This window comes from Meriones unguiculatus, chromosome 1, assembly GCF_030254825.1.
Source record: "Meriones unguiculatus strain TT.TT164.6M chromosome 1, Bangor_MerUng_6.1, whole genome shotgun sequence".
Lineage (NCBI taxonomy): Eukaryota > Metazoa > Chordata > Mammalia > Rodentia > Muridae > Meriones > Meriones unguiculatus.
This window is the reverse complement of record NC_083349.1, coordinates 25,853,315-25,872,535: the sequence shown is the minus strand read 5'-3', so window position 1 is coordinate 25,872,535 and position 19,221 is coordinate 25,853,315. Positions and strand designations below refer to the sequence as shown.

General features: G+C 52.6%; 2 protein-coding genes across 2 annotated transcripts; one reads left to right on the top strand and one right to left on the bottom strand.

Moving 5' to 3' along the window:
* Window positions 1–518: 518 nt before the first annotated feature.
* On the top strand, window positions 519–17,046 carry Fermt3 (FERM domain containing kindlin 3). The gene is made up of 15 exons (XM_021642255.2): window positions 519–692; window positions 1,076–1,292; window positions 3,848–4,081; window positions 4,242–4,361; window positions 4,461–4,629; window positions 4,746–4,848; window positions 12,438–12,545; window positions 12,711–12,845; window positions 12,932–12,981; window positions 13,065–13,189; window positions 13,273–13,379; window positions 13,495–13,734; window positions 14,037–14,161; window positions 16,253–16,394; window positions 16,511–17,046. Exons 2-15 carry the CDS (start codon window positions 1,133–1,135, stop codon window positions 16,688–16,690), a joined length of 1,998 nt encoding a protein of 665 aa, XP_021497930.1. The 5' UTR covers window positions 519–692; window positions 1,076–1,132; the 3' UTR covers window positions 16,691–17,046.
* On the bottom strand, window positions 17,009–19,193 carry Trpt1 (tRNA phosphotransferase 1). Its single transcript, XM_021642259.2, has 8 exons — window positions 19,091–19,193; window positions 18,942–19,010; window positions 18,690–18,771; window positions 17,904–18,073; window positions 17,640–17,814; window positions 17,441–17,497; window positions 17,253–17,363; window positions 17,009–17,138 (listed from the first exon to the last, which is right to left on the bottom strand). Exons 2-8 carry the CDS (start codon window positions 18,999–19,001, stop codon window positions 17,044–17,046), a joined length of 750 nt encoding a protein of 249 aa, XP_021497934.1. The 5' UTR covers window positions 19,002–19,010; window positions 19,091–19,193; the 3' UTR covers window positions 17,009–17,043.
* Window positions 19,194–19,221: the final 28 nt, after the last annotated feature.

Below are 19,221 nucleotides of genomic sequence, written 5' to 3'. Positions count from 1 at the left end.
ACCTGGGTACAATTCCTAGCACCCACATGGCACCTCACAGTTCTAATGCCAGCTTCAGGGGATCTCACAGACATGCAGGCAAAACACCAATGCATGTATTTTTAAAAATACTATGAACAGCCTCACTTTTCATAATTAACTCTGAAAACCTGGGTTCCTGCTTAGCTAGCACTGAGAGTCTTGCACTTAGAGCAGTTTACATCCCAGTGCCAGGCATGGCCATGCAGCTGCTTTAGGCCACCAGAGCCCTGTAAAGAGCCCTGTATAAGGGGTCCTGGAGGTTTCCTGACAAGCAGAGAGGTTCTGGCTGGGTAACAGAGGCCCTGACATGTTACTGCCCACTTCGGCAGATTTAAAGCTGCTGGGTTTAGAAACATCCTATTTGGGGGTAGGAAATCCCATTCGCAGCTGGCCATAGGTGGACGCCTAGGAATGGGTTGGGGAGAGCTTCTTGGTGTCACCCAGCTCTGTTCTTCCCTCACTTCCTGTGGTAACAGAAGCAAGGGCCCCGTGGAGCCCTCTGCGTGCTGGCAGTGTGCTTCCTGTACCCAGCAGCAGCCCGCCCTGGGGAGGGACCAGCACAACTTTCTTGATAAGTCCACCACGGGCTGATCTCTGAAGGAAGCAACGAAGCAGGACAAGGCAGCCCCAGACCAGGAATAACAGGTGCTCCACAGCCCCTCGCAGGCTAGGTAAGTGCAAGGCCAGGGACCCATTCGTCCCCTGCGCAGCCATTCTGTGCACAGCAGCCACACTTGCCACCGCCCCAGAGGCTTGTGTGGGCTAGAGTGCTGGCCATGAGCTGTGGGCTGGGACTTGTTTGCTGGGATAGGTGGGCTTGGAGGAGCTGTGAGGAGAGTTGACCTGTTCTGGCGTCTAGCAAGGGGCTCCTGAGTGAGTCTTTTTGGGGCCTTGTTCCCATTCTGTGAGACCTGAGTTGATTGGACAACGTGGTCTCCACTTATGACTGAGAGGGTCTTATGTTGGCTTGATCACAGTAGCTGTCTGTGGCAGTGCCCCTAAAGCCTGCCTACCCACCCACCCAAGCTAACACAGGGCTCCTGTTCATTTGTAGGCAGCCCAGCGGGTCCCAGTATCTGCTTACCTTACCTCGGCAGCAGCAGCCGCAGCCATGGCGGGGATGAAGACAGCCTCCGGGGACTATATTGACTCTTCCTGGGAGCTGCGGGTGTTTGTGGGCGAGGAGGACCCTGAGGCCCAGTCTGTCACCCTCCGAGTCACAGGGGAGTCGCACATTGGTGGGGTGCTTCTGAAGATCGTGGAAGAGATCAGTGAGTCCTCGTGACCCCATATATCCAGTTTGGCACACAGGCAGTCATGATGGCTATCCCTGGCACTTCTGGGCCACCTCTGCCCTGCCTCTCATGATAACCTTGTCACAATGACTCAGGCAACAGCTTAATTGTTTGGTTCCAAGGAAGACATTTCTTCAACTTCCCCTCCCTCCATACTTCCTCCAACTCACTCTGGTTTTGTCCAGTTTACGAGGGACAACCAGAACATGGTCCCCTGTACACCTTGCCTGCGCTGAGGCCTCAGTTATGTTCCTGAGGTCTGAAGAATGGCTAGGAGGGTTCAGGGACCTGGGAGCTTACTCTTTTAAACTTCCTCCCCAGCCAACTACGTGAGAGGCTGGTGACAATGGGTGAAAGGCCCTGCCCCCACAGGAAGTTACGGCAGGGCAGTCTGGGGTGATACCAGTCACCCAGAGTCACCCAGAAAGCCACATGGGGGCTTCTCCTCAACTTTCCTAGCATAGAATGAGCGCCCTCACTTCCTGGGAGGATGGCAGGAAAGCTCCCGATAGCCAGAGCCGGAAGACATCCCACCATGAGCTCCTGATAGCCTGAGCCGGAAGGCATCGCGCTATGAGCTTGGTCCAAGGCCTCTGGGGTTGGGACAGGGATGTGGGGCAGGCTTTCTAGATTTAGCTAACCCTCTGTGTGCAGTCCAAGACAGGGACCAGAGTGACTGGGCAGGAGAAGCCCCAATAGCTAAATAACGGGGCTGAGACAGGGAGGGGGACTGCCTGAGGCAGGGCCCAATAAGGCTGTGAAAGCAGAAGTAAGGAACAGAGTGTTGGTCCCTCAGAAACTAGATGTCAGATGGAGCTGGAAGCTTGATCTGGACTAAGTGAGGACAGATGGGCTTGAGAGGTCACTGGGTCCCAACTGCAACCCCAAGAGGGCTGACACAGAGCCAGGTAGACCGTAGACCTCACCACGTACCACTACTGGGCTCCTCGGCCAAGTCGCTTCAATTCCAGAACCTCAGCCCTCTGCAATAGGAGCACTATCCCCACCTGTCCACTGCCAGTCAGTGCTGAGGCCAACCTTCCTGCATGCTGGTGCCAAACGGTGAGAGCTTCCTTGGGGGACCTGACAATAGGAAGAACATTTCTGGAGAGGCCTCTACAATAGGGAAGACCTAGCATTGAAGCCAAGGACTTGAGGAGGTTCTGAGTTAGGGCGTCTGAACAGTAAAAAACACTTGGTTTGTGACAAGACTAAAAGGAAGCCCAAGTAATGCCCTGACAGCCTGGGAAGGCCCTGAGGACCTTCTGAGGGACTAAGTGCTTCCCTTGGAAACGAAGGGTGGGGCCGCCTTAAGGAAGACCTTTGCAGGATGCTTTGTCTGAGGGGGAGGCAGGCTGCAGCTAGGGAGATCCAAGTAGGCCATCCAGTCATCCATGGGAGAGATGATGAGGGCTCCAGAGGCCAGACAGGAAAAACAGAAAAGGTGGCTTTAGAGGTGATGTTGACATTAACTCAAGGTGGAACTAGAAGTGAGAAGCATAGCGCAAGAGTGTGGATCATCTGGGGAGGAAGGGCGCCTCTGTCCAGCCAGAAGGTTTCAGCACAGCACTTGGAAGGTGGGGCTAGTCCTGGTACATTTAGTGTTCCAGCAACAGGGGAATGTACCCCTGGCAACAGGGCCCAGGCGAACAGGAGACCCTCCCCAACCCCCAGGATAGGCATGGCTGAGGAGAGGCTCCAGACTAAAGCCCTGGGAAAAGAGAAAGAGTAGGTGGGGACAGTCTCCTGAAGAGAAGAAAGATTGCTAGGCACAGGGGCAGTACCAGCCACATAGGAAAACCCTGCCTCAAGTTTTAAAAACTAACAGCAAAAGCCCAAGAGGAAGCCATGCGGTGGCTTCTGGGTATTTAATCCTAGCACTCAGGAGGCAGGGGCAGGGGGATCTTTGTGAGTGTAAGGTCAGCCTGGTCTATAGAGTGAGTTCCAGGACAGCCAGAGCCAGATCTACACAGAGAAACCCTGTCTAGAAAAAAAAAGGAAGCTGGGCCTGGTGGCACATGCACATGCCTGTATTCCCAGCACAGGAAAGGCAGATGCAGATGGATATATGTAAATTCGAGGATAACCTGGTCTACAGAGTAAGTCCCAGCAGACAGCCAGGGCTACAAAGAGTAACCCTGTACCCTGTGTACACATAGAAATTAAAAGAGGGGCAGGGGGAAAAAGAAAGAGAGAGAGAAAGAAAAAAAGAAAAGATAGACAAACAGATATAGAGAAAGGGCATTGAACCTAGCATCCCAGAAGACACTTGGAGCTGCGTGGAGTAAACTCAATAGTGCATGAGGTGAGGTCATTGATTTGGGGTACCCATATTCTGGGTTGGGGGCTCCCCTGGGAAGTGATGTGACAACTGAGCCCAGAAGGACTAGCGGGAGTCAGCTAGCAAACAACCATTCCACCATCACTCTGGAGCCAACCAAAGCTGGCCCAGCTGAGGCACCAGTGCTGGGACAGGATGAAGAGGCTTGGCAGGGCCTCCAAAGGCCAACGGGCACCTCGGGTCCTCACAGATCGCAAGCAGGACTGGTCTGACCATGCCATCTGGTGGGAGCAGAAGAGGCAGTGGCTGCTGCAGACACACTGGACGCTGGACAAGTACGGGATCCTGGCAGACGCCCGCCTCTTCTTTGGGCCTCAGCACCGACCCATTATCCTGCGGCTGCCCAACCGTCGGGTGCTGCGTCTGCGGGCCAGTTTCTCCAAGCCTCTCTTCCAGACTGTGGCTGCCATCTGCCGCCTCCTCAGTGAGTAGCTGGGGGCCGTTCCCTTCCCCAGGCCCAGCCACATGACCTTGTTCTTGCCATAGCCTGTTCCACAGCCTACCGAAGGGCTGTGACCTCCCGAGAGGAGAAGGTAGGAAGGTGACCTAGCAGACCCTTGGCACTGAGGTCTTACTCCCTTCAGGTATCAGGCACCCCGAAGAGCTGTCCCTGCTGCATGCTCCAGAAAAGAAGGAGAAGAAGAAAAAGGAGAAGGAGCCTGAGGAGGAGGTGCATGACCTGACCAAGGTTGTCCTAGCTGGGGGTAAGTGAACATGGCTGGCCTGGGCTGGGGCCGGGACAGAGTGAGACCTGTGGGGTCAGGACCACAGCCAGGCCTGATTGGATCCCACCCACCCTGCAGGTGTGGCACCCACCTTATTCCGGGGCATGCCAGCACACTTCTCGGACAGCGCCCAGACTGAGGCTTGTTACCATATGCTCAGCCGGCCACAGCCACCGCCTGACCCTCTCCTGCTGCAGCGCCTGCCGAGGCCCAGCTCCCTGTCCGACAAGACTCAGCTGCACAGCAGGTGCATGGCCCACACCCACCCAGGCTACCCTACCCAGGGCTTGGCTTGCCTACACCCTGCCTCCACCTTCCAGGCTCTTCCTCTCTGTACTCTGACCCTGCCTCTGCCATACCCAGGTGGCTGGACTCATCACGGTGCCTCATGCAGCAAGGCGTCAAGGCTGGGGATGTGCTTTGGCTTCGATTTAAGTACTACAGCTTCTTTGACCTGGATCCCAAGGTGAGCCAGGCTCTGGAAGAAGAGGGTCTAGCTCTGGGAGGTTAGCCACTGGAGGGCTCAGTTTGGCGGTATGTTCATCTGTGCCTTTGTGTGTCCATGCTACCAGTGCCCTCCCTGCAGGCCCTCAGTGCCAAGGCAGATGGATGGAGACAAGGCTGTCAGTGCTACTTTCTTTAGGCCCTGCTGGCTGGTCGTGGGTTACGGAAGAGAGTCATGTGCTAGGGACCATGGCTCTCTGGCAGGGAGAAGGGGGGTTACCCGACCTGCAAGGCCTGGCAGGCGAAGGAGCTTTGCCGGGTGGCCTGTGTGCTTGCTCCTAGGCCTCCCTACCTGTTTTCTCCTCGGCAACATTGCAAGCTTCTGCCCAGAGCCTCACAGGCTCCTCTTTCTATCCTGGCCCTCCACTTCAAAGATGCACATGGCGGTCTACAGAGCACTTGGGCCCAAACTGTCCACAGGCTCCCTCAGTGCTCTCTTCTGAGCCAAACTATGCTGGAACCTTCTCCCCACACCCAGATACAAAAGGACAAATATTTTCTTAAAAATATTTTCTGGACCTTGGAGCCTGGAGTCTTCTTTTTCATCAATTCCTATTATTCTTAGATTTCATCTTTTCATGGTGTACTTGATCTCTGTCCCATGCCAGTCCCATGGTTGCATCCCACTTACACTTTTTTTGGTTTTTGGTAACAACGATTGAACCTAGGGTTTCCTACATGCTAGACAAATACTGAGCTACTATCCCAGGCCCTTTGAAATTATTTAATACCGTTTTGTATAAGAGTGTTTCCTTCTCGTACTGATGGAGACCAAAGGAGGGTGTCAGATCCCCTGAGGATTGTGAGCCACTGTGTGGGTGTGGAAACTGAACCTGGGTGCTCTGGAAGAACAGCCAGCCATCTTAACTGCTGAGCCATCTCTCCATCCCCGAGTTCTTCGTTGTTTATTTCAATTGGAAGTAGGGTCTTGCTCATTTATCTAAGTTGTGGAACCTGGCCTTGATCTCACTCTGTAGCCATGCCACGCCTTGGATTTTCAGTCTTTCTGCCTCAGCTCCTCCAGTGGCTGGGATGGCAAGCCTGCACCTTACTGCTCATTCCTGGAATGGGCAGCTCCAACGCCCCTTTTTAAGATTTATTTTTACAGCTGGGCAGTGGTAGAGCATGCTTTTAATTCCAGCACTTGGGAGGCAGAGGTAGGCAGATGGCTGAGTTTGAGGCCAGACTGGTCTACAGAGTGAGTTCTAGGACAGCAAGGCTACACAGAGCAAAACCTGTTTTGACAAACCGAAATAAATAAATAGATTCATTTTTTTACTTTTCCTGTCTTAGTGTTTTGCCTGCATACATGTCTGTGACCATGAATGTGCCTGGTGCACATGGAGTTCAGATAAGGACAATGGATTTTCTGGAACTGGAATTACAGACAGTTGTGAGCTGCCATGTGGGTGCTGGGAACTGAGCCCCACTACTGTGAAAAGCTCTCACCGCGGTCATCTCCCCAGCCCCTTGTGTCTTAGATTGTCTTAAGCAACCATTAATATGCTCAGAAGAGTCAGAAGACTTCCTTGTCTTGGGGCTTTGGTGTCCCTGCCTTCTTTAGAAAGAAATGTGTTTACATTTTTTTTATTATGTGTTCACTTTAAATTTACTTATTTGTGTGTGTGTGTGTGTGCGTGCATGTGCCTTTGTGTAAACACTGGTGTGTGCATGGTGAAAACAGTCTGTGGAGGTCAAAGGACAGCTTCTGAGAGTCAGCTCTCGTGTTCCATGTTGCTGAAGCCAGGTCTCTTGTTTCTGTGACTACACTGCCTCAGCAGGCTTGCAGGCCTTACCCTTCCAAGCCATTCTCCCGTCTCTGTGTCCCATCTGCCTCTGGGTGCTGGTGTCACAGACTGGGTCATCACATAGAGCTCTCCCACGCAGGTTCTGGGTATCAAACCTGGGGCATCAGTCTTGTATGGCTACTGTTTTAATCCACTGAGCTACTTCCCAAGCCCATATTTATTTAAAAGTGCCACTAGCCAAGAGCGGTGGCGCACTCCTTTAATCACAGCACTTGGGGAGGCAGAGGCAGGAGGATCTCTGTGAGTTTGAGGCCAGCCTGGTTTACAAATAGAGTCAAAGCTATACAGAGGGGGAAAAAATAAGGGAAAAAAAGAGTGCTGAGATTATGATCACTCGTAGAATACTTCTTTAGCTCTTTTTCTTGGTTTTGTTCCCTGATGCTGAGATAAAATACTCTGACAAAGCAACTCAGAAAAGGGAGGGTTTGTTTTAGCTCACAGCTCAAGGTACATGTAGTCCATAAAGCAGGGAGCTTGAAGCAGCTGCTCACATCGCACGGATGGCTGGAGGGCAGTGAATGAATGTCTGCTGGTGCTGCTCAGCTCCCCCTCTCCATTTTGCACGACCCAGATAAGGCTATCCCTTCCCCAATACACACAGTGGGTGGGTCTTCCCACGTCACTAACATAAAAGAATTCCCACACACATGCCCAGACGCCCGTCTCCTGGGTGCTTCTGCTATAGTCAATTTGACAACACGGACCATCACAGAATTGCAAAGTCTCGTTTACAGGGCTGGGATGTAGCCCAGAGGTGGAGCCCCTGCCTAGCAGGCGCAAGACCCTGGAGTAATCCACAGCACTGCAGATAAAGAGCTCAAGTCCTTGTTTGGGGATGGAGTTAAGGTCTTAGGAAACCAGTCTGACCTCTCCAGTTAGCTTACCTCAGTAAACCCCCACCTCTCACCTTCCCCCCCCCCCATCCCGCCAGTGCAGACTGACTGAGGCAGCATGCTCAGGGCTGGTGTCATGCCTGTAAGCTGTGAGCCTCTGCCTGCTGCTCTTTCGGCTCCAGCTCTTCTGCCTGCTGGATGGCCTGCTTCTCCACCACACGGGCCTCCTCCGGGAGAGCAGGTGGCTCTGTGCAGTTTGCTGCTACCCAGGATGGAACTACACTAACTCCATCCCTGCAAGTTCTCAGTACCCACAGCAAAGCCATTCTCTGTCCTGCCCCTCCCTACCCCAGATTTCTAGTCTCTGGGAAAAGTAGATCCAAACAATCAAACGATGAAGGGTTTTTGTTATATTTTTTTTTTGAGTGTTTGATTTCTTTTTCTTTTCTTTCTTTTTCTTCCCTCCCTCCCTTCTTTCCTTCTTTTCTTTCTTTCCTCTCTCTCTCTCTCTCTCTCTCTCTCTCTCTCTTTCTCCTGCACTTTGGTGTCTTGCCTGCATGCATGTCTGTGTGAGGGTGTTGGGTAACCTGGAACTGGAGTTACAGACTCTTGTTTACTGTCATATTGGTTCTCAGCATTAAGCCTGGGTTCTTTGGAAGAGCAGTCAGTGCTGTTTCTTTGGCTTGTTTGTTTGTTTTATTATGTTTTGTTTTTCGAGACAGAGTTTCTCTGTGTAGCCCTTGAACGTCCTGGAACTTATTTTGTAGATCAAGCTGACCTAGAACTCAGAGACTGTCTCTGCTAGGATTAAAGGCGTGTGCCACCACTACCACCACTACTGGGCTGCAGCCAGTGCTCTCAACTACTGGGCCATTTCTCCAGCACCCTTAGTGTTTACTTTCAAGTGTTTTGTTTTTATTTTGTTTTTGAAGCAGGGTGTTCTATCCCTGTGAAGAGACACCATGACCAAACCAACTCTTTTTTTTTTTTTTTTTTTGGTTGAGACAGGGTTTTTCTCTTTTAGCCCTGGCTATCCTGGAACTCACTTTGTAGACCAGGCTGACCTAGAACTCATAGAGATCTGTCTCCTAAGTGCAGGGACTAAAGGTGTGTGCCACCACTGCCTGGCCCAAAACAACTCTTATAAAATAAACACTTTAATTGGGGGCTTACTTACAGTTTCAGAGGGTTCTTCCATTATATTGTCAGGGTAGCACGCAGACATGCAGACATGCAGACATGGTGCTGGAGAAATAGGTCTGAGCCGTTCTTCAAACCACCACAGGGTCAGAGGCCGTTTTTGTTTGTTTTGTTGTTGTTGTTGTTTTGATTGTTTCATTTCGTTTTGTTTTTTGAGACAGGTTTTCTCTGTGTAGCCTTGGCTGTCCTGGAACTCACTCGTAGACCAGGATGGCCTCGAACTCACAGAGATCCACCTGCCTATGCTGAGATTAAAAGCATGCACCACCACCTCCTGGCCTCCCCAAACTAATTTTAAGTTTTAATTAAGTGCAACTAATTCTACAGGTGCACTTCTCTCCCCCTACCTCCCTCCCCCCACCCCCCCCGCCTCGGCCTCACAGGTGTTGGAATTACAAACTTGTCCCACATCCAGCTTTGTTCTGCTGGGTTTTGTTTTCAGACGGTAGGTATCTCACTATGTAGCCTTAGCTGTCCTGGAATTTACTACGTAGCCCTTGAACTCACAGATCTACCTGCCTCCGTCTCCTATGTGCTGCGATTAATGGCATGTTTATTCATTAATGTGTGTTTGCCTGCATGTGGTCTGCGTACCATGTGTGTGCCTGTTGCCTGTAGAGGCCAGAAGTGGGTGAAGGCTCACCTAGAACAGTTGGGAGCCACCGTGTAGGTGCTGGGAACTAAACCCAGGTTCTCTGGGAGAACAGCTGATGATGTTAAACACTGATGTTAAAACTCTTAAACACTGAGCCATTTCTAAGTGCCTTATAGTCACAGGGTTTCTGCAGAGCCTGCTTTCCTGGAACTCACACGTAGCCCGGGTTGGCCTCAAACAAAGCAATCCTCCAGTTTTAGCCTCCCAAGTGCGGTACATGACAGGCATGTACCACATTTACCTTTCTGTGTGTGCTGGGCTGTAGCCCAGACCACGTATGTGCTAGGTAAGTTCTCTACCGTTCTGCTCTGTTTCAGCCTATAACTTAGCTTCTATATAATGAACTTCTCTCTGTCCTTCTCTCCCTCCTTTCCTCCTTCCTTCCTTCTCTGCTGCCTTCAGTGGAGTCTCACTTTGTTACCCAGGCTAGTGTTGAACTTAGGCCAAAGCCATCCTTCTGCCTCAATCTCCTGAACAGCTAGGACTTCTGTGTGTTCCTGAGCCCAGATTCCTACCCCATGGCCTTGCAGTTTTGCCCACAGCTATGGTTGTCAGAAAGTTGAAGGCTTAGCTGTTCCTCCGTCCTCCCCTCCCATCATTTCCCCTCCCACACAGCACACACATTTCGGAGAGTCTTACTAATCTAGCGGTGTTTATAGTGTTTTTGGTGAAAACGACGTGGCTATGACTACAAATAGTAACATATAAACAGTGTTCTTAGCAGAACCCAGAATAGCTGTATTTCCTTTCATGGGCAAATTTCTTTGGAGCTGATAGATGACATATATGGTGTCATGGGTTGAACCCAGGGCCTGCAGGGCTGGGCTCCTCCACCACTGAGCTTTACCTATACCCAGAGTTAACTGTTCACAATGGTAAGAGAGGTTGTAAAAAGTTGGCCTGGACATTCCCCATGTACAGTGAGTTGCTGCTGGGCACAGGGCATCTTAACCCAGCCCCTCCACACAGTACCCAGCACAGTACCACTTTCAGAGCAGGTGAGAAAAGCCAGGCCTGGTGATGTAATTCCAGGAATTTGGGAAGCTGAAACAGGAAGGTTGACAGTTCAAGGCCTGCCTCAGCTGCATAATGAGTTCAAGGCCAGCTTGGGCAGCACAAGAGCCGTCTCAAACTAACAAGCAACATCAACAACAACAATAATAATAATTTGTATGTATAAAACATGTATATATATATATGTATAAATGTATGTACCTTATGAGGTCAAATTATTATTATTTTTTTGTGACAGGGTTTCTCTGTGTAGCCATGGCTGTCCTGGACTCACTTTGTAGACCAGGCTGGTCTCACACTCACAGAGATCTGCCTGCCTCTGCCTTCTGAGTATTGGGACTGCAAGTGTGCACCACTGTGCCCAGCCTCTCTGTGAGTTTTAAGGCCAGCCAGGTCTATATGGCGAGTTCCAGGACAGCCAGGGCTACATAGTGAGACTGTCTCAAAAACAAAACATTATCTCATTCTGTACTCCTGACTGTTCTAGAATTCATATGTCACTCAGGCTGGTCTGGAACTTGTGATAATCCTCCTGCCTTGACCTCCCAAATTATGGGGTTACAGGGATAAGCCACCACACCTCACTAGATCCAATCAGTCTGTGGATGGTTGAATCAGGATTTGGAGCCTGCAGATCTGCGGCTGAATGTATACACTGTGTGCTTATATTTCAGAGGAATAGGTGGGGCTCAGGACACGCAGAGTCAGCTGAAGTAGGACCTCCTTCCTTAACAGCAAGTGACAGTTTTGGTGGCCCCAACCTCAGCAGCCCTTGGCACTTGCTCCTTTTTCACACAGTGCTAAAAGCATCACTGTGCAACTTACATGCCCAAGCACTGTCTAGCTTGAGCAGTTTGTTTTTGGTCCTTATGCATAGTTATACAACCACCATTACATTAAGCTTTAAACATTTTTTGCTCTTCCAGAAAATTCCCTACTACCCATTTTCAGTTTTCTGTCCCCAACACCCACCCCAGACAACCACAGTCCAGCTTCTCCTGTGACCTTGATTCATGTTTCCCCAGTGACTAATAGAGTCTAGCTCTTTTTTAGCTATTAGCCTCTTCAGTGCCATTTCTGCTGATACTTTTGGCAGTGTCTGTACTGTCTTTCCTTACTAATTTGTGGGTGTGCTCTATGCACTCTGGAATATTTGTCAGAGAGATAGCTCCTGAATTTACTTCTATGCTTTGCCTTTTAATTCTTTTGTCTCCCCCCCACCCCCGGGGTGTGTGGGCAGAGTTTCTCTATGTATCCCTGGCTATCCTAGAACTCACTCTGTAGACCTGGTCTTGAGCTCACAGAGATCCACCTGCTTCTGCCTTCCAAGTGCTGGAATTAAAAACATGTGCCATCATGCCTCGCTTGACTTCTAATTCTCTTAAGTTTTAAGAAACCGTTCTGTTCTGTCATTGTATTTGTGTGTGTGTGACCGTCTTAGGGAGCCCAGGCTGACCTTTGTCACAGACATTTAACTCCTGATCCACCTGCTTTTCTCTCCCAAGTGTAGGCTTATGAGCAAGCACCCACTAGGCTCAGTTTCAGGCAGCACTGGGGATCCAGCCAAGGGCTTTGCTCATTTAAGGCTGCCTCTGCTCTCTTTGCCTCTTTCATGCCCCTGCTCTCCAGCCTGGTAGGCCTCAGAGTATGAACTTCCATGGGTACCTGGGAGGCCCTCCCTGTTCTTTGACTCTAGAGTACTTTTACTCACTCTTCCCTTTGGTGGTCCATTGTCACCTTGCAGGCCTGTCCCTTGTAGGTCACTTCCTCGAGGGAGCCACCCCAGGGGAAACTGGGATAGATTCTTTCTGTTCTGGGAACACTTTATTCAAGGCCTGTCTTCTTCTCACTTGTCTGCCCTCAGCAGGAGGCTAGCCTGTAGCATATTGCACAGTAGAGCAGAAGTATATGGGAAAAACCGCACTGCCTGTCTAGGCAGTGGGCAGTTCAGCAGGGTGGAGATGGAGTCTGCTGTCCGCGCTGGCCTGGGTACCCAGGACGGGTGCCATCTGACTAGCCTCCCCATCCCCTGCTGCTCCAGACAGACCCAGTGCGGCTGACCCAGCTGTATGAGCAGGCCCGCTGGGACTTGCTCACAGAGGAAATCGACTGTACTGAAGAGGAAATGATGGTGTTTGCCGCTCTGCAGGTGCCTGGGCCCCTGGGGATGATGGGGTATAGGGTCAAAAGGCCTTCCAGCAGGGGGCCCATTTCCAAAGAAGTCCTTCTGACGTCTCTCCTCCCCAGGATAGCCTTCATGGGGCCTCTGTAGGGCAGATGGGCCTCAGACTCAGCTCTACCTATGTCTCCCTAGTACCACATCAATAAACTGACCCTGAGTGGGGATGTGGGTGAGCCGGCCTCTGGGGACCTGGGGTTGGATGACCTGGATACAGCGCTGAATAACCTGGAGGTGAAGCTGAAGGGGTCAGCACCGTCAGACATGCTGGTGAGACGGGGCTTGGGCCTGGGAATAGGAGTGGGTCAGGGACAGGTAGGGACCCAAGGATCCCTCTGACTTCTCTCCTCCCCTAGGATAGCCTCACCACCATCCCGGAACTCAAGGACCATCTCCGAATCTTTCGGTTAAGTGTGGGGCCTGCCTGGAGAGAGTGGAGGAGGGGGAAGGCAGGGAGGCCTTGGCTCACAAGCTTCCCGCTCCCTCCAGGCCCCGGAAGCTGACCCTGAAGGGCTACCGCCAGTACTGGGTGGTATTCAAGGACACCACACTGTCCTACTATAAGAGCCAAGATGAAGCACCGGGGGACCCTGTCCAGCAGCTCAACCTCAAGGGTGAGGGAATTCGGGGAGTGACTGCTTTCCGTCTGTGGCTTTCTTACAGGGGCCGCTTAGACAGCGCCTCCTTCTCCTTGCAGGCTGCGAGGTGGTCCCTGACGTCAATGTGTCTGGCCAGAAGTTTTGCATCAAACTCCTGGTACCCTCACCCGAGGGCATGAGTGAGATCTACCTGCGGTGCCAGGATGTGAGCAGGCTGGCTCAAGGGGGGAGGGACGTGGGTGAGAGGAGGCACGGGGCAGGCCTGGAATAGCATTCAGGGTAAGACAGCTTACTCACCAGCCTCTCTGTCCTTGCTCCAGGAACAGCAGTATGCACAGTGGATGGCTGCCTGCCGACTAGCCTCCAAAGGCCGTACCATGGCGGACAGCAGCTATGCCAGCGAGGTGCAGGCCATCCTGGCCTTCCTCAGCCTGCAGCGGGCAGGCGGTGGCAGTGGAGGCTCAGGGAACCAACCTCAGAACCTTGAAACCTCTGCTGAGAGCCTTAACCCCTATGGCCTTGTGGCTCCCCGCTTCCAGAGAAAGTTCAAGGCCAAGCAGGTGCCTGGGGGAGGGGAGGGGTGGGGCCCAGCACCATGTTTTTCCTTGACCCCTGAACCTCCTTAGGAAACCCTTGTGCTCACACCTTCCTTCTGCTGTGTCCCAGGCACCTGCCTGGAAGAGTTTCAGGTCAATTGTAGGACCTGACTCAGCCACATCTGTACGTTGGTGGCAGCACAATGGCCTGTCTTCTCTTGCCTCAGTATACTGTGCCCTCAACAGGGTAGGAAGGTTGTGAGAAGATCTCAGGGACTTTGGATGAGGGGAAGTCCTACCAATCCCTTACCAATATGGCCTTACAGCTTACCCCACGGATTCTAGAAGCTCACCAGAATGTAGCCCAGCTCTCACTGACTGATGCCCAGCTGCGCTTCATCCAGGCCTGGCAATCCCTGCCTGACTTTGGCATCTCCTATGTGATGGTCAGGTACGATTCCACCCTACCAAGCCTTGTCTCTGCGCTCACTTGCTGTCTGATGCCGTGTGCTTACATCCCAACTGGACTCCAGGCACACAACCCAGTGTCTCCCTTCCCTGTCCTCTGAGGCACCTCTCCCTGGGAGTTCTGTGCCTTCCTCAATGTGCACTGCCATAGATAACCAAGAGACAGAACCAAGGCAGGCAAGCAGAAGCCCCAGTGCTTATCCCAGCTCTGTCATGGATGCTTTCCTTTCTGGGCCTTGGCCAGCTGTCCTGCAGGATGGGGTAAGGTGGATGGTGTTATAGGGAGGCCCCTAAGAACGAGGTTCCCGAGTCTACAGAGGAATGAGCCACGCATGGCTGACGATACACACATACACAATCATTGCTTGGAGGCCTGAACTATTTGCTGTCATGATGCCCCCACTTGTGTGCATTGTGTAGATGAGGGTAACCCCAGGTGTTCCTCAGCAGCTGCCCATACGGGTTTTCTTTTTCACTTTTTTTTTTTTTAAGATTTAGTTTTACCAGGAGATAATGGCACATGCCTTTAATAACCATCACTCAGAAGGCAGAGGCAAGTGGATCTCCATGAGTTTGAGGCCAGCATGGTCTACAGAGGGAGTGAGTTCCAGGCTGTTACACAGAGAAACCCTGTCCTGAAAAACAAACAAAAAGGAAGAAAAAGATTTAGTTTTTAGTGTATGTATGTATGTCCTGCATATACTGCCCAGTGCCCGCAGAGGCCAGAGAACGCACCAGATCCCCCGGAACTGGAGTTGTGGCCACCTTGTGGGCGCTGGGAAGCAGACCATGCCCTTCTGCAAGCGTTCTTAACAGCACAGCCATCTCCCCAGGCCCTCTGCTTACATTCTCAGTGTATTTGTTTTGTGCGTGCACATGTGGAGGTCAAAGAGCAACTTCTAGGAACCTGGTTCTCTCCTTCCACCATGTGGTCCTGGGGGTAAACTCAGGTCGCCAGGCTTGAGAGTGGCTGAGCCATCTTGCTGGTCCTATTTATTTTTTTCTTTACTTGTATTTATTTATTTGTGCATGGGCGTGGGCCTGTGCGGATGTCTGTGCACATGTCCACAGTGCTCTTGCAGGCTTGAAAGCATGGGCTCCCCTTGGAGCTGGCGTTACAGGAGATTGTGTGCCCCCATGTGGGTACTGGAAACTGGACCTGGGTCCTCTGTAAGAACAGCCAGTGTTCTTAACTGCTAAGCCATCTCCCCGTTTATTCTTTTTTCCCCCTGAGACAGGGTTTCTCTGTGTAGCCTTGGCTGTCCTTGACTAGCTTTGTAGACCAGGCTGGCCTCGAACTCACAGCGATCTGATCTGCCTGCCTCTGCTTTAGCAGTTATGTGGGGGTCAGAGGGTGGCCTCTGGGTCAGTCTTTACCGTCCATCCTGTTTGCGACAAGAGTTCCTATCCTCACTGTGTATTCCAGGCTTGATGGCCCCATTCTGTCCAGACTCTCCTGGATCTGCCTCCCAGCTTGCTGCAGGCCCGCTGCAGATACGTTAGAGTTGGGACGGTTGTGTGTTCTCACATGTGTGACAAGAGCTCTACCCACTGGGCAATCTTCCAAGCCTGTCTACCTTGTTTTTGAGAAAAGGTCTCATATTGGCCTGGCAGTCACACAGCAGGGATGGGCTGGCTGGCCAACAAGCCCCAAGGATCACAAGCATGCACCCCTGGTCTGAGGATCAACCTTGGGTCCTCATTTGTGCAAGGCAGGTGCTATCTCGGCTTTGGCATCTTCCTAGCCCTCCCCCTCCGGTTTCTGAGACAGAGCTTCATTCGGCATGTGTGGCGATCCGATGTGAACTCCTGCCTCAGCCCCTTTGCTGGGATGACAGACCTGCAGTACCATGCCTGGCTAGCATGAGTCCATGAAAAACCCCATTTTTTCAGAGTAGGAGCTTAAGGCTAAGAGAAGCTGAATGGCTGTCTCAGGCTGGGCTGGGCTGCATTGCTGGGCCAGGCAGGCGAGGCTGTGCTCCACCCCGAGGGCCCTGGAGCAGGATACACATGGGTGGAGTTCCAGGGCCACCTACAGTGCACTCTCACTCATTCCTTTCCCCCTGGGAATCAGGTTCAAGGGCAGTAGGAAAGATGAGGTCCTGGGCATTGCCAACAACCGGCTGATCCGCATTGACCTGGCGGTGGGTGATGTGGTCAAGACCTGGCGCTTCAGCAACATGCGTCAGTGGAACGTCAACTGGGACATTCGGCAGGTAGGTCCCAGGGGAGGGCGGGGACAGGGCCAGCCACTCAGCTCAGACCCAAGCAGGGCGAGGTGGGGGCTGCCGCTCGTCGGCCCCGCCCACGGACCTGTGCTCACCTCCCGCAGGTGGCCATTGAGTTTGATGAACACATCAATGTGGCCTTCAGCTGCGTGTCTGCCAGCTGCCGGATCGTGCACGAGTACATTGGGGGCTACATTTTCCTGTCCACTCGGGAGCGGGCCCGCGGGGAGGAGCTGGATGAGGATCTGTTCCTGCAGCTTACAGGTGGCCACGAGGCCTTCTGATGGCAGCCAGGCTGCCCCTGCTCCACTCACCACCTCCGGGGACCCTCCAAGACCACACCCACCTGAACTCACTGCCCCACCACTCCCAGCATGCACCATGCTGGCACCTTCACTTGTCACCAGCTGGCCAGGGCTCTGGCTGAGAGAGGCGCTACCACCACCCAGCCTAGGGATGGTGGGCCCTGAGCCACACAGAGCTGTCCTGCCATTGTGACACCTCACACTCCTGACCCATATACAGACCCTAAGCACATGAGGAATGCCAGGTGTGGATAAGGAACAAGGAATCCTGGTTTCAGACCAGACTAGGTGTGTCTGGTCCAGATTTTTTTTTAAATAAATAAGTAAATATTTTATTGTTGGATCTTTTTCCTTCCTCCTCTGGAGCTGTGCTTGGTGCCGCTTTGATACTCTGTCTCCTTATCACCAGCTAAGGAGAGAGGCTTTCCTGAGGTAGAGACAAAAGCTGCTAAGAAAGAGGAACATCTAAGAGGGCCTAGGGTAGGGACCTTTCAAAGAGCTTGAGGGCTGGGCACAGGGTGGGCAGTGGTTTGGTTCTCACGGGTAGGTCGGAGCTGCAGGGCCTCCTTGAAGTACTTGGGAAGCAAGAAGCCTTCAGCATTCCCTGGAGTCAGGATCACCCCATTGGCGGAGCGGAAGAAGGGGATTCCATCTGCTCACAGAGCTAGAGATGTGACCGGTGTCCCCCTCTGACAGCCCTGGGAGAGCCGCCACAGGGCCCACACTTACCTGCCAGGGCTAGGGGTCCGTCAATGAACACTGCCACTTCACAATTTGGACGCATGCCTGCAGGGACAACTAGAATGGGACCCTGTGGTGGGGTGGGAGACACTGTTCCATGCAAGGCTACGTGGTGGCCTCACACAGAAGAAGCTGGGGCCCTTGGTGGAGGGCCTGGGCGGACAGAATAGGTGAGGGTGACACTGACCACTGATGACACCAGAGTCCCCAGGCAATCCTGAGGCCAAGTGGATGTGCGTCCTTCCTTGGCGTGACAAGCCCTTCAGTAGGATAGATGGCCAATGCTTCCAGAATGTGCCATGGACTAGCATCGACGGCAGGGCTTGTGGTGTCTCTAAGGGCATCAGCTCCAACTCGGGTACCTGTAAACGAGGGTGTGAGTGGGCAGCAGTGAGACCCCTTCATGAGCTGGGACCCCACCCGGCTCTGCCGCCTGCCCCTTGGCTCTCACTTGTAAGGAGTGGCCTTGATTTGCCCTGATGAGCGGCCCAGTGCCGGGCTCGCCTGGCTGCAGGGTGAAGCGCTGCTTCCCATTGGTATCCACCACGCGCTGCACATCCTCAGCTGAGAAGCTGTGGAACTGGGCCAGCTGCAGGAGGGCTCCCAGGGGTACGAAGCCATCTGCAGGTAGTCAGGAGGCAGTATGCTCAGGAGCCAGGGCTATGCTTGACAGGGGAGCCACGGGCAGCTGGAACACAGGCTAGGCCTGGGCGTTCACATGAGCTTCCTTTGTGTGACCTTCAGGAAGGCTTCCCTTTTTGGGCCTTGAGTTGTTTTGTTCCCCCTCACCCCTCAAAACAGGGCTTCTCTTTGTAGTTCCTGCTGTTCTAGAATTTGTCTGTAGATCATGCTGGCCTGGAACCCATAAAGATCCTCCTGCCTCTGCCTCCCAAGTGCTGGGATTAAAGATGTGTGCCACCCACTGCCCAGCCTTTGTTTTGTTGTGGTTGTGCTGGGGATGGAATGCAGGGCTTTGCACCTGTTAGGAGAGAGTCTAGTAAGGAAGTACATTTCTAACCCAGGCCTCATTTTATTTAATTTGCATGGAAAGGTGGCTTCATGTTGGGCATATTAGTATATGCCTAAAAACCTAGTACTTGGGAGGTACAGGCATTCAGAGGGTGTATGCATTCTGCGTTCCTCTAGGGGCAGTGTTATAGTTACACTTGAGAAGACAGGGTTCCAGTTGCTCCTCTGGCTCCCACCACTCCTTCCAGCCTCCACCATGTTCACTTACCAGCTCGCATGGGAAGTCCCAGCTTCAAGGCCCCGTGGCGTAGGACATAGGACAGAGCCTTCGACAGCTGCACGTCTCGGTCCTGAAAGAGACCAGTGTTTCAGTAGCTAGCCCTCAGCACTAAATGTCCTACTGCAAAGGCAGACCAGAACAGTTCCTGTGGTCTCCAGGAAGAAGCCACCAAGAAGCGAAGGCTCAGAGGGTCCCTTCCCTGTCCTCTCACTGTTGGGGTGAGAGTGGAAAGGTGCACACCTGTTCCCGGGGTCTGTGAGTCCTTCTGCCTTCCTGCCTCCTTCCTCCAGAGGCGTTCATGACCAAAACCTGTAGGGAACAGGGATGTATGGCTTCTCCGCTCAGAAAGTCACAAAGGCGCAGGATGAGAACCACACTGCTCACCCTACCCTATTTCCACAAGAAAACTTGAGGCCCAGCGAGAGAGACTTGCTCAAGGTCACATTGGCAGCCACGAGGCCCGAGGGGTCAGGACCAGATTCCGAGCTCGGAAATCAGATCGCAGCTTTGCTGCTCCGGG